This window comes from Mobula birostris, chromosome 15, assembly GCF_030028105.1.
Source record: "Mobula birostris isolate sMobBir1 chromosome 15, sMobBir1.hap1, whole genome shotgun sequence".
NCBI lineage: Eukaryota > Metazoa > Chordata > Chondrichthyes > Myliobatiformes > Myliobatidae > Mobula > Mobula birostris.
Genome location: NC_092384.1, coordinates 81,078,537 through 81,096,229, shown reverse-complemented (window position 1 = coordinate 81,096,229; position 17,693 = coordinate 81,078,537). Strand labels below are relative to the sequence as shown.

General features: G+C 40.1%; 1 protein-coding gene across 1 annotated transcript in view; it reads left to right on the top strand.

The window, feature by feature from the left end:
* Positions 1 to 17,693, top strand: part of lsm14ab (LSM14A mRNA processing body assembly factor b) — an 88,424-nt gene that overhangs the window by 29,718 nt on the left and 41,013 nt on the right. The window contains exon 2 of the mRNA XM_072279077.1: positions 10,827 to 10,990. Coding sequence (XP_072135178.1) covers positions 10,827 to 10,990 — 164 coding nt within the window. The remainder of the gene's footprint in view (positions 1 to 10,826; positions 10,991 to 17,693) is intronic.

Here is a 17,693-nt window from a genome sequence, read left to right as displayed (position 1 = left end):
CCACCAGTGGTTTTGGTAGCATTTTCATTTGTTCTGCATTTAATTTAAATGGATTATTTGTTACTCACTTTTTTCATACTTCAACCATGAAACCATTTAATTGGGGCTGCTGCTTAATTGGGCCAAAATGTGCTGATCCAGATATGTCCCCATTAACTGGAACCCACTGTATTTTGGTTTATCTATGGGGTATGCTGTTTTGTAGTCCTGTGGAGTGTTGTTTCACTTGGTTGTATATATGTACAGTCAGATGACAATGAACTTGAACTTGAATGTTTGAGTGCAGCATTTGATTCCTGGTGGAACTTTCTGATGGCCAAACATTTTAATCCCCATTCCCATTCTGGCATGTCGGTCCATAGCCTCCTCTTGTGCCTAGATGAGGGCCCCCTCAAGGTGGAGGAGCAACACACACAAAATGCTGGAGGAACTCAGCAAGCCAGGCAGCATCTAAGAAAAGATTTCGAGCCGAAACATTGACTGTACTCTTTTCCTCGATGCTGATGGCCTGATGAGTTCCTCCAGCATTTTGTGTTGCTCGGATTTCTAGCATCTGCAGATTTTCTTTTGTTTGTGACCTTTATATTCTGTCTGGGTAGCCTCCAACCTGATGACATAAATAACGATTTCTCCTTTCAGTAAAATATTTGTCCCCTCTTCTTCAATTCCCCACTCTGGCTTCTTGCCGCTCCTCACCTGCTCTCACCTCCCCTTGGTGCCCCTCCTCCTTCCCTTTCTCCTATGGTCCACTCTCCTCTCGTATCTGATTCCCCCTTCTCCAGCCCTTTAACTTTCCCACCTATCGTCTCCTAGCTTCTTACTTCATCCCCCGCACCACTTGGCTTCACCTATCACATACTAGTTTGTCTTCTTTCTCCTTCCCCCATCTGTTTATTCTGGTGTTTTTCTCCCTTGCTTTCAAGTCTTGATGAAGGGTTTCGGCCCGAAGCATCGATTGTTTATTCCTTTTCGTAGATGGTGCCTGACCTACTGAGTTCCATCAGCATTTTGTTTGTGTTGTTGCGTGTTGCTCTGGATTTCCAGCATTTGCAGACTTCCTCATATTTGATTCCTGTGTGGTGTAGAAGCTTTGTCCTCCCACTTTGTAGATCTCACAGGAGAGTGCTGACAATAAAAATGAAAATGCTTTAGTTCCAGCTGCAGGGGATGCTGAATAGTACTGGATCACTCTTCTTTGGTGCTCTGTGATGAGTTACCTTGACACTTTATTGATATTCTGGATTGCACCTTACTAGAGAGTGCATTCATCTGTCAGACACCTGGGGACTTCATGTCAGATATTATTTTCGTGAAACAGGTTTGTTCATTCTTTCCCTGAATGATTGATCATCTGTGACTTGGATTTCTGTTCCCTGTTATTAAAGGTTAGCATCATCTTGGTGCAACAGTAGTTGTATATGTATATCTTACTCCTTCGGTGTTCCAGATTACAGATACATTAATTCTTCGTATTGCAGGTTTATTGTCATTCAACCGTACATATGTATGCAGCAAAATGAAGCATTATTCCTCCAGAGCCAAGGTGGAAAACACAGTATACGCAGGAGATTCTGCAGATGCTGGAAATCTAGAGTAACACAAAATGCAGGAGGATCTCAGCAGGTCAGGCAGCATCTATGGAAATGAATAAACAGCTGATGTTTCGAGCCGAGACCCTTCATCAGGACTGACATATAGTCACACACAGCACATATAGTTACGATCCAGCGCATAGTCACCAAATAATGTTAGCTCAAATCCCTGAGTGCTCTGGCTTGAAGAGTGGCCTGACATCACATGAAGTGTGACGTGTATGTTTATCTAGACAGTATAATGTTACTTGGCACGATTATAATAAAATATACAGTCATATAAATATGTGAAACAATAGCAATAAAAAATGAAAAGTGACCAGTGTGTCTGTGAGTCAGTGAATGATGGGGGGTACGGGGGGGAGGGTAGCAGCAGGGTGTTAAGCCTGGGGGTAGAAGCTGTTACCCAGCCTGACAGTTCTGGTTCTTAATGCTGCAGTACCTTCTGCTTGATGGCAAGAGGTCGAAGAGCTTGTGGGAAGGAGAGTGCAACACCACTGATGTATGTCCTGCTGAATCCTTTGACGACCACCTTCTCAAACCAGACCTCCTGATTTTGGTATTGTCTACAACTGTATTAACTGGTCTAACTACGCATATGCACTCAGTGGCCACTTTATTAGGTAAATCTGTAGACTTCATTGATACAAGTATCTAATCAGTTCTTCATGTGACAGCAACTCAATGCATGGTCAAGAGGTTCAGTTGTTATTCAGGCCAAACATCAGAATGGGAAGAAATGTAATCTGTGACTTTGACCATGGAATGATTGTTGGTGCTAGATGAGTAAATCTGATTATCTCAGAAACTGCAGTCCTTTGCGATTATCATACACATCTCTGAAGTTTACAGAGAGAGGTGCGATAAACAAAAAATAAGTCCAGTGAGCAGAGTTCTGTGGGCAAAAGTGCCTTGTTAATGAGAGGCCAGAGGAGAATGGCCAGACTGGTTCAAGCTGACGGGAAGATGACAGTAACTGAGATAACCACACATTACAACAGTGGTGTGCAGAAGAGCATCTCTGAATGGACTGCAGCGGCAGAAGACCACAAGCAAACACTCAATGGCCACTTCATTAGGTACAGGAGGTACTATATTAGATACCGGTGATCCTAGTGGAACACCATTAATTACAGACCTCTCCTCAGAGTAACACTATCCCTCTACCACAACTTCTTTGGCCAGATTAATTTTGAATCCTATTTGCCAGATCTCCATGGATTCATCTTATAGGGCAACCTGCCATAAAGGAAGGCCAGGTAGACAACATCGACTGCCCTACTTCCAATCATCTTTGCAGCATTTTGAGCTGCACCTTAAACCAACTTGATTGCCAAGGTTAGTTTTGTACAGCTATCCCTTTTTGACCTCCTACAACTTTAGGATATTCCATTCAAAAACCTAGTTATTATCTATGGACTGTGTTCTTTGAGTGAAAATTATTTAACATTCCCCTTATTTTATTCACCTTTGGCAACAGAGGCTTCAGGCTTTTTTTGTCACAATATGATGCACTTTGAAAAGCCCCTTCTGTCCCACCCCATTGTTCACTTTTCACCCTCAAAAGCTTAGAAGTACCTGGTCTTCATTTGCTTTATCTGATTGTGAAGTATGTGCCTCATTATTGACTTTAAATAAAGGCTTTTAATTTAATCTTATTAACATGCTGTAATCTTCACTGTCAATTCTTTTTTACCATTTGCAGAGTTAATACAGAACTCACCTGAATCCTTCCCCAAAGCTCATCCCCTGCTGAGTGCCTCTGCGTCTCTTGTGTGGTTGGTTGAGAGACGTTGCAAGTACCCTTTGTCTGGCTGTCCAACTGTTGAATTCAGTGGATATAATTTCAGAACACTGCACATTTCTGATCAATTCTACCCCTCATCTAGGACAAGTACTTTGAATCAAAACATATTTTGGGCTTTTACTTGGTTTTAAAGGTATTGAGATATTTAATTTTTGCACAATAGATCAGATTAGCTTTATTTGTCACAGGCGTATTGAGACATACAGTGAAATGCATTGTTTGTGCCAAATCAACTCAGCGAGGATTGTGCTAGGCAGCCCAGAAGTATCACCATGCTTCCAGCAGCTTGCCCACAATTTAATAACCCTAAACTGTACGTCTTTGATATGTGGGAGGAAACTGGAGCACCCGGAGGAACCCCACACTGTCACAGGGAGAATGTACAGTCCTTATTGATAGCAGCAAGAAATCAACCTGGATTGCTGATTCCTGACCATTACACTACCATGCTGCCCCTAGTAACTGTCACAAAATCTTCATGAATCAATCAGAATTGAATTTATCATTAAGTGATGTGAAATTACATGGATTTCCATTTATTTAGTGAGCATGTGGGAGCAGATCACAAGAAAACAAGCACAGGGATTTCAGGAGTCAGGGAGATTCATTGGACCAAATTACACAGCAGGCCAGATTTCTGGTTCAGATCGATTTATTACATAAACATCTAAGCTTACAGTGAAATACATCGTTTGCATGACAACCAGTAAACCTAAGGATATTCTGCAGGCAGCCCACATGAGTCACTATACATTCTGGTGCCAGCATAGCATGCCAACAGTATTCAGTGGAACAGGCCATTCATTATATGGGAAGCCTAGCTAAACCACTGGCTTAATTAATAAATAGGAGTAGTCTTGGAAGTGTTTGAATAGTTTAAACACTCATATAATCCATGATTGATTGTCCTTTTCCTGTATTGAGTATTATATCTGGTCCCATGTGTAAGAACTTAAAAGTGGTGTGCATTCTTTACGTTATTTTGTCTGCTGTTCAACCAATACAATATTTCACTTGTTCAATTGAAAGTAAAGTGAAACATGAGATAGATCAATAGGGTGATGGATTTTAGAGGAATCAAGGTATGTGATAATACCAGTAGATGGTTGAGCTCAGCCCATGCTTTTGGTAAATGTTGGACCCACTGATACTATTGCTGTACACAAAAAAAAAAGTACTGGAGGAACTCAGCTGGCCATGCAGCATCTATAGAAAAGAGTACACAGTCAACATCTCAGGCCAAGATCATTCATCAGGATGGATGAAGCATCTCTGTCCAAAATGTCGACTGTTTACTCTTTTCTATTGATGCTGCCTGACCTGCTGAGTTCCTCTCGCATTTCATGTGTGTTGCTTGGATTTTCAACATCTGCAGATTTTTTCGTCTTTGTCATACTATTACTGTTCCTGTGCTCGAGCAGTTGAGGGAGAAAACTAACCTTAGGTCAGTTGGGGCAATGTTTGTGCTGCTACCGTGGTTAATTTTTGTCTGGCTCTGATTTGAACTTGCAACCTTTTAGGCAGCACAAGTGTGGGATGTAGAGCGTCATTCAAGGTTGAAGCCCAAGGGGTGTTCTCCGCTCCGTTATTGATCAAAGGCAGCTGTCACTGTTAATTTAGATGCCGGAGTTAACTGGCTCCTTGAAGCTCTACACCTGTAATGATTGAGAACATTTGACGGGGCTTAAGCCTTATTTATTGGCTTGTGAAGTTATGTGTTTGAAATTGTGTTGCTTGTTCTTTACTGTGAAGATTTCCTGTTTACACCTGCTTTCACAGTTACAATAACAGGAGACACATTAACCTGTGAAATGTGAAGTTGCAGTTTGTGTATAAAATGTGTGACAGGTTATTCTTAAACCTGAAGTTTTTGTTTATTTGCTTATCTTGATTGACGTTCCAGATCCTGGCGTTTTCAAGAGGGTATATGAAAGTGGTGAAGTGATTGGCTCTGTCAGCACAGTCCCTTTAGATGAGAGTCTGCGTGATGTAGTTTGAGGTGGATGCATGTGCAGTTAACAACTACAGTAGGAAAGGCAAGATTTTATTTAAATTGGAGTTCCCAACCTTTTTTTATGCCATGGTCTCCTACCATTAACCGAGGGATCCATGGACTCCTGATTTAAATTGTGATAGATCAGGAAGTGTTGCTATATCAGGTACTCAATGGTCCTGGTATACAGGTCTTTGAAAACAAATATCCAGGTGCAGCATCATTAAGAAATGAAATGGTAAATTGTTTGATGTGGCAAGAGGTTTTGAGTACGTGTAACTCCAATTACACAGCACCAGCATTGTGCACAAATCTGGTATTTCTACTTCAGAAGAAATTTTAGACCCTAGAATATACAATAAAACTATGTTAAAAATGACTTTATTCCCTGAAGTGTGGAGGAATAAGGGGAGTTTTGATAAGGATATACAAAATTGAGGGGTATCATCATTATGTGCCGTGACTATGACGTGGGCGATCATGGTCTAAATGACCATGATTATCTTGGCAAATTATTCTGCTGAAAGTGGTTTGTCATTGTCTTCTTCTGGACAGTATCTTTATAAGATGGGTGACCCCCAGCCATTATCAATACTCCTTTCAGAGCTTGTCTGCCTGGCATCATGGTCGCATAACCAGGACTTGTGTTATGCACCAGCTGCTCATCCAACCATCCGGCATCTGCTTCTTGTACCCCGATCAGTGGGCTAAGCAGGTGCTACACCTTGCCCGAGGTTGACCTGCTGGCTAGTGCCTTGCGCCTCATTTGGTAAAGACATATCTCCACCCCACCACCCCAGTGAAGGGTATAGATAGGGTAAATGCCTGGTGAGAGTGTGGAATGAGCTGCCAGGGGTTCAGGGTTCAGGTGCAAGATTTAAGAGAAGTTGATAATAGTAGATGCACAAGGTATGGAGGGCTATTGTCCAGGTGCAAGTAGATGGGAGTAGGCAGTAAACCAGGCCTGCAAGGACTAGATGGGCCAAAGGGTCTGTATCTTACACTCATATGACAAGCTGATTGTTGGTGTTAATAATGAGGTGAGTGTGAGCATAAAATGCGTAGAGCAATGGCAGGTGGAAATGAAATGTAAAATGTGAGGTGCTGCATTATATGAAAACTCTGTACAGCAAATACACAGTAAATGCTAGGATGTACTGAGTAATTGAGAGATCTGAATGTACAAGTCCAGGCATTTCCGATGAGCAACACAGGTGAGCTTGTTAGGTAGATCTGGGAGATTTGCCTTCATTAGCCATGTATTGAATTTAAGAGCAGGCGGGTTTTGGTATAACTATCTATAGTCAGAACACTGTCCGGGTTGATGCGGCTAGTCAGCTGAGGTTGGCAGCTCATCTAACAAAAGTTCAAAGCACATTTATTATCAAGGTAATGTGTACTTTTATACAGCCTTGAAATTCGTCTCCTTACAGACAGCCACAAAACAGAACCCCAATAGAACCCACTTTAAAAAAAAGACCATTTAACACCCAATGTGCAGGGAAAAAAGAGCAAATCTTGCAAACAATAAAAGTAAGCAAATAACATTTAGAACTGAATTTCACAACAATGAAATTTCACAGTCATGAATCCAGTCACAGCAGATCCAGGAGCCTGTTAGTTGTAGGCCGCAACCTCAGTTCAGTGCAGAGACGAATACTGGTTGCCCCCGCCATCCGAAGGTAGAGCATTCCTATGAAACAGTTCGTAAGCCGGAATGTCATAAAGTGAGGGAGCAATTACCATTTATTTATATGGGAAAAATTTGTGAGCGTTGGCAGACCCAAAAAATAACCTACCAAATCATACCAAATAACACACAAAACCTAAAATAACAGTAACATATAGTAAAAGCAGGAATGATATGATAAAAATACAGCCTGTATAAAGTAGAAATACTTCTCTGCACTGTTCTCCGTAGCAAAAATCTCACGCAAGCGCTCTCGGCAGAAACGCTGTCTCTAGTAACCTTTAAGCCATGAAGCTGCCAAATCATACCAAATAACACATAAAAATACACAGCCTGTATAAAGTAGAAATAATGTATGTACAGTGTAGTATCACTTACCGGAATCGGGAAGACAGCGCGCGAGCACACTGATGATGGTCAGTGGAGGTTGGGGTGGCGCAGTTGTCCCCAACCTCCGGGCAGCGACCGATACCGATCCCCAAAGCATGCAAGGATGCAGCGGTAGCCGGGACGCACCCAACACATCCTTAAGAAAAAAGCCAAAATAAACAAGCTAATTAATTACGTGCCGGGCGGCACCTAATTAATTAGCTTGTTTATTTTGGCTTTTTTTTCTTAAGGATATGTTGGGTGCATCCCGGCTACCACTGCATTCTCCGCGGCAATGTATTGGTCCGCGGCTCGGGGGTTGGGGTGGTGGGACACTGGGGTGTCATCTCATCATCGTCTGTTTCCATCAGGGCAGGCAGGTCATCTTCTTCTATGTCTGCCTGCCTCGATGTCGAAGGTTGAGGTTCGTCGTCTGCTGTGGCTGATGTGGAAGGCTTGAAAAACAACAGTATGCTTGACTGCTTAGCTTCACGCATTTTTCTATCATACAGTTCTTTGTAAGTGTAGCCCCCCTGACCCCCTTACATAAGCACTCAGACCATCCTGCAAATTTGCCCTAAACCTACATACTGTTTCAAAATTAAAGTCGTACTTTTCTGCAATCATTGTTGTCAATTGCAGTGAAAACCTCATGCAGTTGCTTCACGTTTAGTTCCTGGACAACTTCACTTTTGGTCCGTTCGCTACTGCATTCGGTTTCGATTGTTATCCTTTCCTTTTCCAATTGCATCAGCTCTTCATCTATCAGTTCTTGGTCATGGAATGCCAAAACCTCTTGAACATCATCTTCATCAGCTTCCACAAGCCGAACTCACTTTGTCCTTACTTCATTCACCACGATCAACACGTTTATGTCTAGTTTTATACTAAGTGTAACACCCTTACGAACTCTTTTAGGCTTTTCCGATACCTTAGAACTCATCTTGCAAATGGATGCTCACAGGCACGTGTTTAAGCAATGCCAGCTAGAATGCAGTTCCAAATCCGGGGGATGAGCTTGGCTGCTCGGGGCGCGTAGTGCCTTTTTTCATAACAGTGAAAACACCTTCTTTTAGCGAAAACAGGTAACTAATGTAGGTCTTTTGTAACAGCGAGGTTTTGTAAAGCGAACGTTTGAAAAGCGGGGGACACCTGTAAACCTTGCGGAGCAGCAAGCTGCACACTGTCCCGTCCCTCTCCTCTGGCACTGACACTCTGACCTTTTCATTTTTGCCCTGCACATAAATCAGGCAAACCTCAAGTTGTTCCTCACTCTTGGATCATCTTTGGCCCAGCTAGGAGAAGGAAAGCTCTGATCTCAAACCTCTGCTGATTTACAGCAATACCCACTCATGGGGAAGGCTTCGGGAGTAAACTCTAAGGAAAAGTCTGGAGCTGGAGTCCTATGTTGAGTTCAACTGACTGGCCACTCCGGCAACACTGCTGGTGCCTAGCAGTATTAGTCTCTGCCTTTCCTTTGGATTTATTGGCTGCGTAGAGAGGGGGAGTCTGCTGCATGGGCAACAGCTTGCTCTCCATATTGTACTGCCCAGGCTTCCGTATCTACAGCTAGGATGTAACATCTGTTGTCAACCCTGACCACCCGAGGGCCTCACACTGGAGAGGGTGTAGAGAAAATTAACCGAGGTGTTGTCTGTGGCAGAGTTTCAGCTGTGGGGCAAACAGAACAGACTGTGTTTGTTTTCCTAGCAGTGGTGAAGACTGATGGAACACCATTGATATATATAAGGTTGTGTGGCATAGGTGGGGTAGGAAGTAGAAACTGTTTCCTAGCGGTTACTGCATCACTTTGTAGCAGCAGTGATCACTGATGGGGTTCAGTTCCCACCGGTGTTTAAGAAGTTTGTATGTTCTCCCCGTCACTGAGTGGGTTTCCTCCAGGTGGTCTGGTTTCCTCTTTCATTCCTAAGACACATGGGTTAAAGTTAGTGAGTTGTGGATATGTTACGTTGGTGCTGAAAGTGTGGTGACATTGGCAGGCTGCCCCGCACAATCCTCACTGATTTGATTTGATACAAGCAACATATTTCACAGTATGTTTCGACGTACACATGACAAATAAAAACAATTTTTTCCCCTTTATTAGAGATGACTAAAGTTAGAGGGCGTGGATTTAAGTTCAGGACAGGAGAGTTAGTTCAAAGTACATTTCTTATCAAAGTATGTATACATTATACAACTTTGAAATTTGTCTCTTATGGGCGGCTACAAAACAAAGAAACCCAATAGAACCCATTTTAAAAAAAGTCGGACAGACACCCAATTTGCGGAGAAAAAAACACAAATTGTGCAACAGCATTCAGAACAAAAGTGAGTCCATAGGCACAAAGCCAGAGCAGGCTCACCATTTCCTCAATTAGTTTTTGTTCTTTAAGAGTTATCCCAAATAAACAGCTGCCCTGATTAACTAATAGCCCAATTAAATGGAGTCCACTGTGTAACCTTCCAATACAGCTTGCAGTCAGCAATGGGCAGCCACTGGCTTTCTACCCCAGATTCCCCAATATATAACCACTGTCTTCAATGTGATACTAAAGCAAAGCACATTTTATTTTATGTAGAAATACAGGCCCTTCCAACCCAACATGCCCACGCTGTCCAATTACAGCCATATGACCAATTAACCTACTAACCCACACTTCTGTGGAATTTGGGAGAAAACCAGAGCACCCGAAGGAAACCTATGCAGTCATGGGAGAATATACAAACTCCTTACAGACAGTGATCAATTGAATCCAGATTATTGGTGCTGTAATAGCATTTTGCTAACTGCTACACTACCGTGCCATCCCAATTTTATCCATAAGCACGAGAAATTCTGCAGATGCTGGAAATCTTGAGCACTGCACACAAAATACTGGAGGAACTTAGCAGGTCAGACAACGTCTATGGAGGAGAATGAACAGTTGACATTTTGGGCCATTGGCCGGTGGTATAGTGGCATCTGCATCGGGCTTTGAGGCGAATGCTCCCAGGTTCAGATTCATCTGGCTCCTTGCACACTTTCCATCCATGCTGGGTTGAGCATCGAGCTAGCAACTTGGCCTTGTAAACAAAAACAAACAAATGCTAAAGAAACGACTAGGTTGCTGCCCGATGCGCCACAAGGAACTCAAAAAACATTTTGCCAAGCCCCTTCATCAGGACTGACCCCTGCATCCTTCCTCTCCAGTTCTGATTAAGAGTCTCAGCAACAAAATGTTGACTGTTTATTCCCCTCCATAAATACTGCCTGACCTGCTGAGTTGCTCCAGCATTTTGTGTGTGTTGCATATTTTTTCCAGATGTCTTTCAGTGTTACACTGAGAAAATAGCACCATGGTTTGCTGTAATATAGGTGTTACTGTCTTGCAGTTCGCTCATTTGGGACGGAGGATCGGCCTACGGACAGACCAATCCCACCACGCGATGAAGTGTTTGAGTACATCATATTTCGGGGCAGCGATATCAAAGACCTCACAGTATGTGAGCCTCCAAAGCCACAATGTTCTCTGCCTCAGGATCCTGCCATTGTTCAGGTAAGTTACCCAGGCATTTAAAAAGCAATAAATGCATTGCAGATTGAGACCAGCAATCTCTTGTGCTTCTGGAGGTAAGGTGATGCATTTGAGGAAGGACTCTATAAACACCATTATGGAACATCTCATCAACTACAGTTGACTTCACTGGAAAGTAGGTTTGTCTGTGATGTTTGTCTCTGACTGTTTATGTATACACGACATGTTACTAGTTTATTTGTTATTTATTTAGGGATACAGCATAGTAACAGGCCCTTCTGGGCCAACAAGCCAGTGGCATCCATTTACACCCATGTGACCAAGTAACCTACTAAGCTGTGCATCTTTGGAATGTGGGAGGAATCCAGAGCACCCAGAGGAAAGCCACATGGTCATGGGGAGAGTATACAATCTCCTTACAGACAGCGGCAGGAATTGAACCCCGGTAACTGGTACTGTAAAGCATGACACTACTGAGCTGGCTGCCCCTTGTTCTTCTGAAACTTATCCAAGCAGGGGGATAGAGAGCTCAGAGAGGCTGGAGTGTGACAGTAGAAACAGTTGTCCTTGAGGTTGCTGACATCATGCTCTTTGGTTAAGAGTGCATGACAGACAAGCCTATGCCTATCTTTACTCTATATCTGCACTTGTAGTAAATCTGTGTTTTATGCTGATCTGAAAAGCTTGTTGAAAGTATAAGTTGAGGGGATACAGATAGGAGAAATAGATTAATGAGCATATGAGAGATGAAATGTGATGTGGAAAATGTGAGATCAGCCACTGGTGTTGGTTTAATTGCGCAAGGGTATGTATCATTGTAAAGCAGCCCCTCAGTTATACAGGTATGGCAAGCCATTGGAAAGTAAGTGCTCTGTTGATCTTTGTCACTGAGAAAATTACTGGGAGGTACTGTCGTGTTGTGACTAGCATAAATTTCATGGTGGTTTCCCCGTGCTGGACAAGGGGTTGAGTCCTCAAAACTAGGTGTTTATCCATTTAGGACAGAAATTTCTGTCCTAAAGAAGTAATTCCTGCACCCAGGTGAGCTCTGGTGACTCAGTTACTGTGTATATTCGAGACCAAGATTGGTAAATGTTTATATGATAAAGGAATCCAAGTAAAGTTGACTCCTTTCTGTCCCAGTATGATTTTAACACAACTCCCTGATAAACAATTGGTGAACTTTGATTGGTGTTCACAATGTTTCCCAGATAGCCTTTCATGGAATTCTGTGGAGTGGCACGGTAGTGTAGCACAAACACAAACACAAAACTGAAGGGTTCCGGCCCGAAACGTCGACCAATCTTTTCCACGGATGCTGCCCGACCTGCTGAGCTCCTCCAGCGTGTTGTGATGGTAGAGTAGCAGTTGGCATAACACATATATGATGCCAGCAACTCCACCGCTTTCTGTAAGGAGTTTCTCCATTCTCCCTACGACCATATGCGTTTCCTCAGGTGCTCTGATTTCCTCCCGCATTCCAAAGATGCACAAGTTAGTAGGTTAACTGGCCACGTGGGTGTAATTGGACAGCTTGGGCCAGAAGGGCCTGTAACCATGCTATATCTCTAAATAAAACAAAATTAATAAACATAAAAAAGCAGCCTTTTAGCACAGCTGGTCTACACCCATCTGAGTCTACTCCACCCTGTTCCATATGGTTGTTTCTTCTGAACCTCGGATTTAATAGTGACTTTTGTTTAGGCTTTGGGTGCATTCATTGAAAGATCTTCTGCTTTCTACTTCTATTCACTCAAAACCTCCAGTGATCTTCATTTCATTTTAAAATCTTTTTATTAATATAATCTTCTGCAGCTATAAAATACAGAAATTTAGCAAATTAGTATATATATAATTAATAAAGCTGGAAAAAAACATATATATGCTAATGAAAAAAAATTTATAAAAGAAAAAGAAGGAAAAAATAGAATCCCAGCTAACTAAAAAAAACCCCACTAACTATAAAACAAAAAAAAAGGAAAAAAAACCATTAGGAACCAACTCCCGGAGCAATACATCTTACAATCATATATATATAAAAAGAAAAAGAAAACAACAACCACCAAATCACATTTATATAATATAAAATTGGAAGGAAACCGTGTAAATTGATTCAAGCTAAGTGATAATATTCAGCAAAAGAGCCCCACCTTCTCTCAAAATCAAATCGGGGGTCAAAAGTTCTACTTCTAATTTTTTCCAAACTAAGACATAACATTACTTGGGAAAACCATTGAGATAGTGTAGGAGCAGAGGTATCTTTCCACTTCAGTAAAATAGCTCTTCTTGCCACCAATATAACGAATGCAATTACATGTTGGTTTGAAAATGAAATTCCCTGAATATGATGCGGAACTATTCCAAATAGAATAGTCAATGTATTAGGTTGTAAATTAATTTTCAAAGCCTTAGAAATTGTAGAAAATAAAGATTTCCAAAAAGATTTCAACGTAGGACATGACCAGAACATATGTGACAAAGTAGCTACTTCATTTTTGCACCTAGCACAGTAATTACCTATATTAGGGAATATTTTGGATAGCCTCTCCTTTGTTAAATAATAGCGGTAAACAATTTTAAACTCAAATAATGATTGACACATATCGAAGAAGAATTAACCATTTTCAAAACTCGCAACCAGTCTTCATTAACAAAAGTCATATTAAGTTCTCTCTCCCAATCTTGTTTAATCTTTAGTGAGAGATTATCTTTTTGTAGTAAAAATAAATTATAAATTCTGCCAATGGAACCTCTCACTGAGGGATTCATATTCAAAATATTGTCCAACAAATCAGATTCTTGCATATATGGAAACATAGAAACATATTTTTGTAATAAATATCTGATCTGTAAATATTGCAAGAAATGTGTGTGAGAGAGAATATTTACTAATTAACTCTTCAAAAGACTTCAATCGACTATCAGTAAATAAATCTACAAAAGAACAAATCCCCTTACTTCTCCATAAAAGAAAAATGGGATCAGTAATTGAAGGTTTAAATAGCAAATTTCGAAATACAGGACTAGACAATTTAAGTTGTTTGAAATTTAAAAAGTTGTGAAACTGAAACCAAATTCGTAAGGACTGTTTAATAGCAGGGTAGAAATTTCAGTTAGAGATTTTAGCAAGTTGTAAAGGTAATGGAGCTCCTAATAATGAAGTTAAATAAAATTGATTAATAGCTTTAAATTCTAAATCAATCCAAGCTGGATTTTGGTTCTTATCGAGCCAATATAACCAAAAACATAATTGTCAAATATTAACAGCCCAATAATACAATCTTAAATTAGGTAGCGCAAGTCCACCCTGTTTTTTAGATTTTCGTAAATGAAACTTATTAACTCTTGGTTTTTTATTATTCCAAATTAAGGACAAAATAGTAGAATCAATTTGATCAAAAAATTTTTTGGTTAGAAAAATAGGTATATTTTGAAAAATATATCAAAATCTAGGTAAAATCATCATTTTCACGGCATGAATACAACCTATTAAAGAAAGTGTAAGAGGATTCCATCTAGAAAATAATTGTTTCATAGAGTCCAATAAAGGAACTACATTAGCTTTATAAAGATCCTTATATTTTTTTGTAATGATAATACCCAAATATTTAAAAGAATTCACAATTCTAAATGGAATATCCTTATATATAAAAACAGGAACATTTAAAGGAAACAATTCACTTTTATTTAAGTTTATATCCTGAAAATTTTCCAAAATCATTCAATAATTCCAAAAGACCCAACCGGAGTCGCTACTGGAGAGGATTCGGCAGAAGTTGTGGCAGTTAGTGGGGCGAGGACGCTCCACTCGAACCAGAGTGTCAAACTACACAGAAAAGCTGCAAATATTCAGACGCGAATGTACAGAGAATACAGATTAATTAAGAGAAATGACTGAAAAGAGTAAATCGGACTTAAAAGGTAAAATGAAAACTGGTAACTGAAAATAAACTAGGCGGAATAACTTGAATGATAGCAATTTGGTCAAGACATAAATAGGAGAAAATTCTCTATGATTATTCAAACTGCTGAGGGCCCTCTAACACAGGGTGAAGATAGAGGTTATCCCTCTGAACTGAGGCTGGTCGGTGCTCAGGCCTCACTGTGGGAAGTCGGGAAAAATTTTCAAATGTTACACGTTCAAAAATGTCTAGGGTGTGGTTATATGTCTTGGTTTACTGTTGAGAAGGGATTGCTTACTGTTTGGTTAGAAAAGGAGAGTTTTTTTTCTACTAGAGAAAAATACAAACTGAATTGGTAAAAATAATTTCCTATAATGTTAATGGGGTTTTGAATCCAATTAAAAGAAATAAGATTATGTCTAAATTGAAAAAAGAGAGGGCACAAATAGCTTTCCTCCAGGAAACACATATGAGCCAATCTGAACATGGAAAATTAAAAAGAATGGGCTTTAAGCATGTATTTTATTCATCATATAAATTGAGTCACAAAAGAGGGGTAGCTACTTTAATATCAAGTACTCTTAATTATGAACATATTTCAGAAACTAAAGACAAAGAAGGACGGTTTGTAAAAATCACAGGAAGAATAGAAGGTACAGAAATAACATTGCTGAATGTTTATGCTCCTCCAGGTTGTGAATGGTCATTTTATAGGCACATTTTTGACCTTATGGTCAGTTCTCAAGGGGTAGTAATTTGTGGAGGGGATTTTAATATTAGATTAAATCCTGTATTAGATTCTTCAAGAATAGTTACTCAGAATAAACCTCGGAAAATGAATTCATTGATGGAGGAGTTGGGAATTATAGATGTCTGGAGGGAATTACACCCCACTAGTAAAGATTATACACATTACTCTTTCCTTCATTCAGCCTATTCAAGGATAGAATATTTCTTTATCTTTAATACAGATAGACTCAGGATAAAAAACTGTAATATTGCAACAATTGATCTGTCGGATCATAGCCCAGTCTCTATGTCTCTAATCCTGGAAAGGAAAATGAGGAAAACACTATGGAGGCTAAACTCACATATACTCAATAACCTGAAAGTAATGGAGAGATTAAGGGGAGAAATCAAAGAATATCTAGACCTTAATGACACGGGAGAAACATCACCAGTGATCTTATGGGATACATTGAAAGCTGTACTGAGAGGGAAAATTATTTCCATTACCACTCACATGAAAAAAATCAATGCACAAAAATTAGCAGACCTTCAAGGAAAATTAAAACAACTTTCAAGTTGTAGATAGCAACAAAAGTAATTCAAATCGAAAATAGGAAATTAGGAAATTGCAAAGTGAAATTGACGATATTTATACATTGGAAACTCAAAGAAACTTTCTTTACCTGAGACAAAAGAATTATGAAGTAGGAGGTAAATCAGCTAGATTATTAGCATATAAATTACGAAAACAACAAGCAGACAATACAATTCATAAAATAAAGAATCCAAGGACAAAGCTTGTGGAGAGTACAATAGGGGAAAATTCAAGAGAGTTTTGAAACATATTATCGAGAGCTGTACTCCCAACCCCGGGCCCCCAATGAGCCCTATATAGACAGTGTATTGAATTTTTTAGATCTACCTAAATTTACAGATTTACAAAATGAAAGTTTATTAGAACCAGTAATTGTCAAAGAACTGAACGTGGCCATCTCCAGGTTAAAGGCTGGAAAGTCCCTGGGTTCTGATGGGTTTACCTCAGAGTGGTACAAGTCCCTAAAGACACAGTTAGCCCCATTACTACTTAGCACCTTTAATTGGATCTTGCAGAGAGGAGAAACTCCACCTTCCTGGAGAGAAGTGATTATTTCAGTTATTCCTAAAGAGGGTAAAGATAAACTAGAATGTGGTAATTATCAGCCAATTAGTGTTCTTAATTTAGATTATAAACTATTTACATCTATATTAGCGCGCAGATTGGAAAAGCTTTTACCTGGCCTAATCCACTTAGACCAGACTGGATTTATTCAACAAAGACAAACACAGGACAACATAAGGAGAACTCTGCACATATTAGAACAGGTTAATAAGAACGAGACAGAGACAATGGTAGTAGGATGGGACGCTGAGAAAGCTTTTGATTCGGTTAGTTGGGCATTCCTATACAGGGCGTTAGGAAGATTTGGCTTTCAAGAAAAGTTTATTAAAGTAATTCAGACTCTATATGACAGCCCTACAGCCCGAATTAAGATAAATGGGGACCTCTCTGACTCCTTCATCTTAGAGAGAGGCACTAGACAGGGATGCCCAATTTCTCCTCTCCTTTTTGCGCTATATATTGAACCGCTTGCCCAACTAATAAGACAGAGCGAAATCGTAAAAGGTATCAAGGTGGCAGGGATTGAACAGAAAGTGGCGTTATTCGCAGATGATGTTTTGGTCTATCTGAGTGAACCAGAAAAATCATTTATAGGATTGTTTACACTGTTGGATGACTTTGGGAAAATATCAGGTTATAAAATAAATGTAAAGAAAACGCAGGTTATGTCCCTAAATTATACACCATCCAAAAAATTGCAGGATATATACGATCTTAAGTGGGAAGCTAAATCATTGAAATATTTAGGAATAACCCTGCCGAAGGATCTTTCAACACTGTCACAGGTAAATTATGGGCCATTAATCTCAGCGATAAAAGCAGATATGCATAGATGGAATTCAAGGATAAATACTATAAAAATGAATATTCTTCCTCGGTTATTGTATCTTTTCCGTACTTTACCGGTGGAGGTGGATGATAATCAATTCAGGGA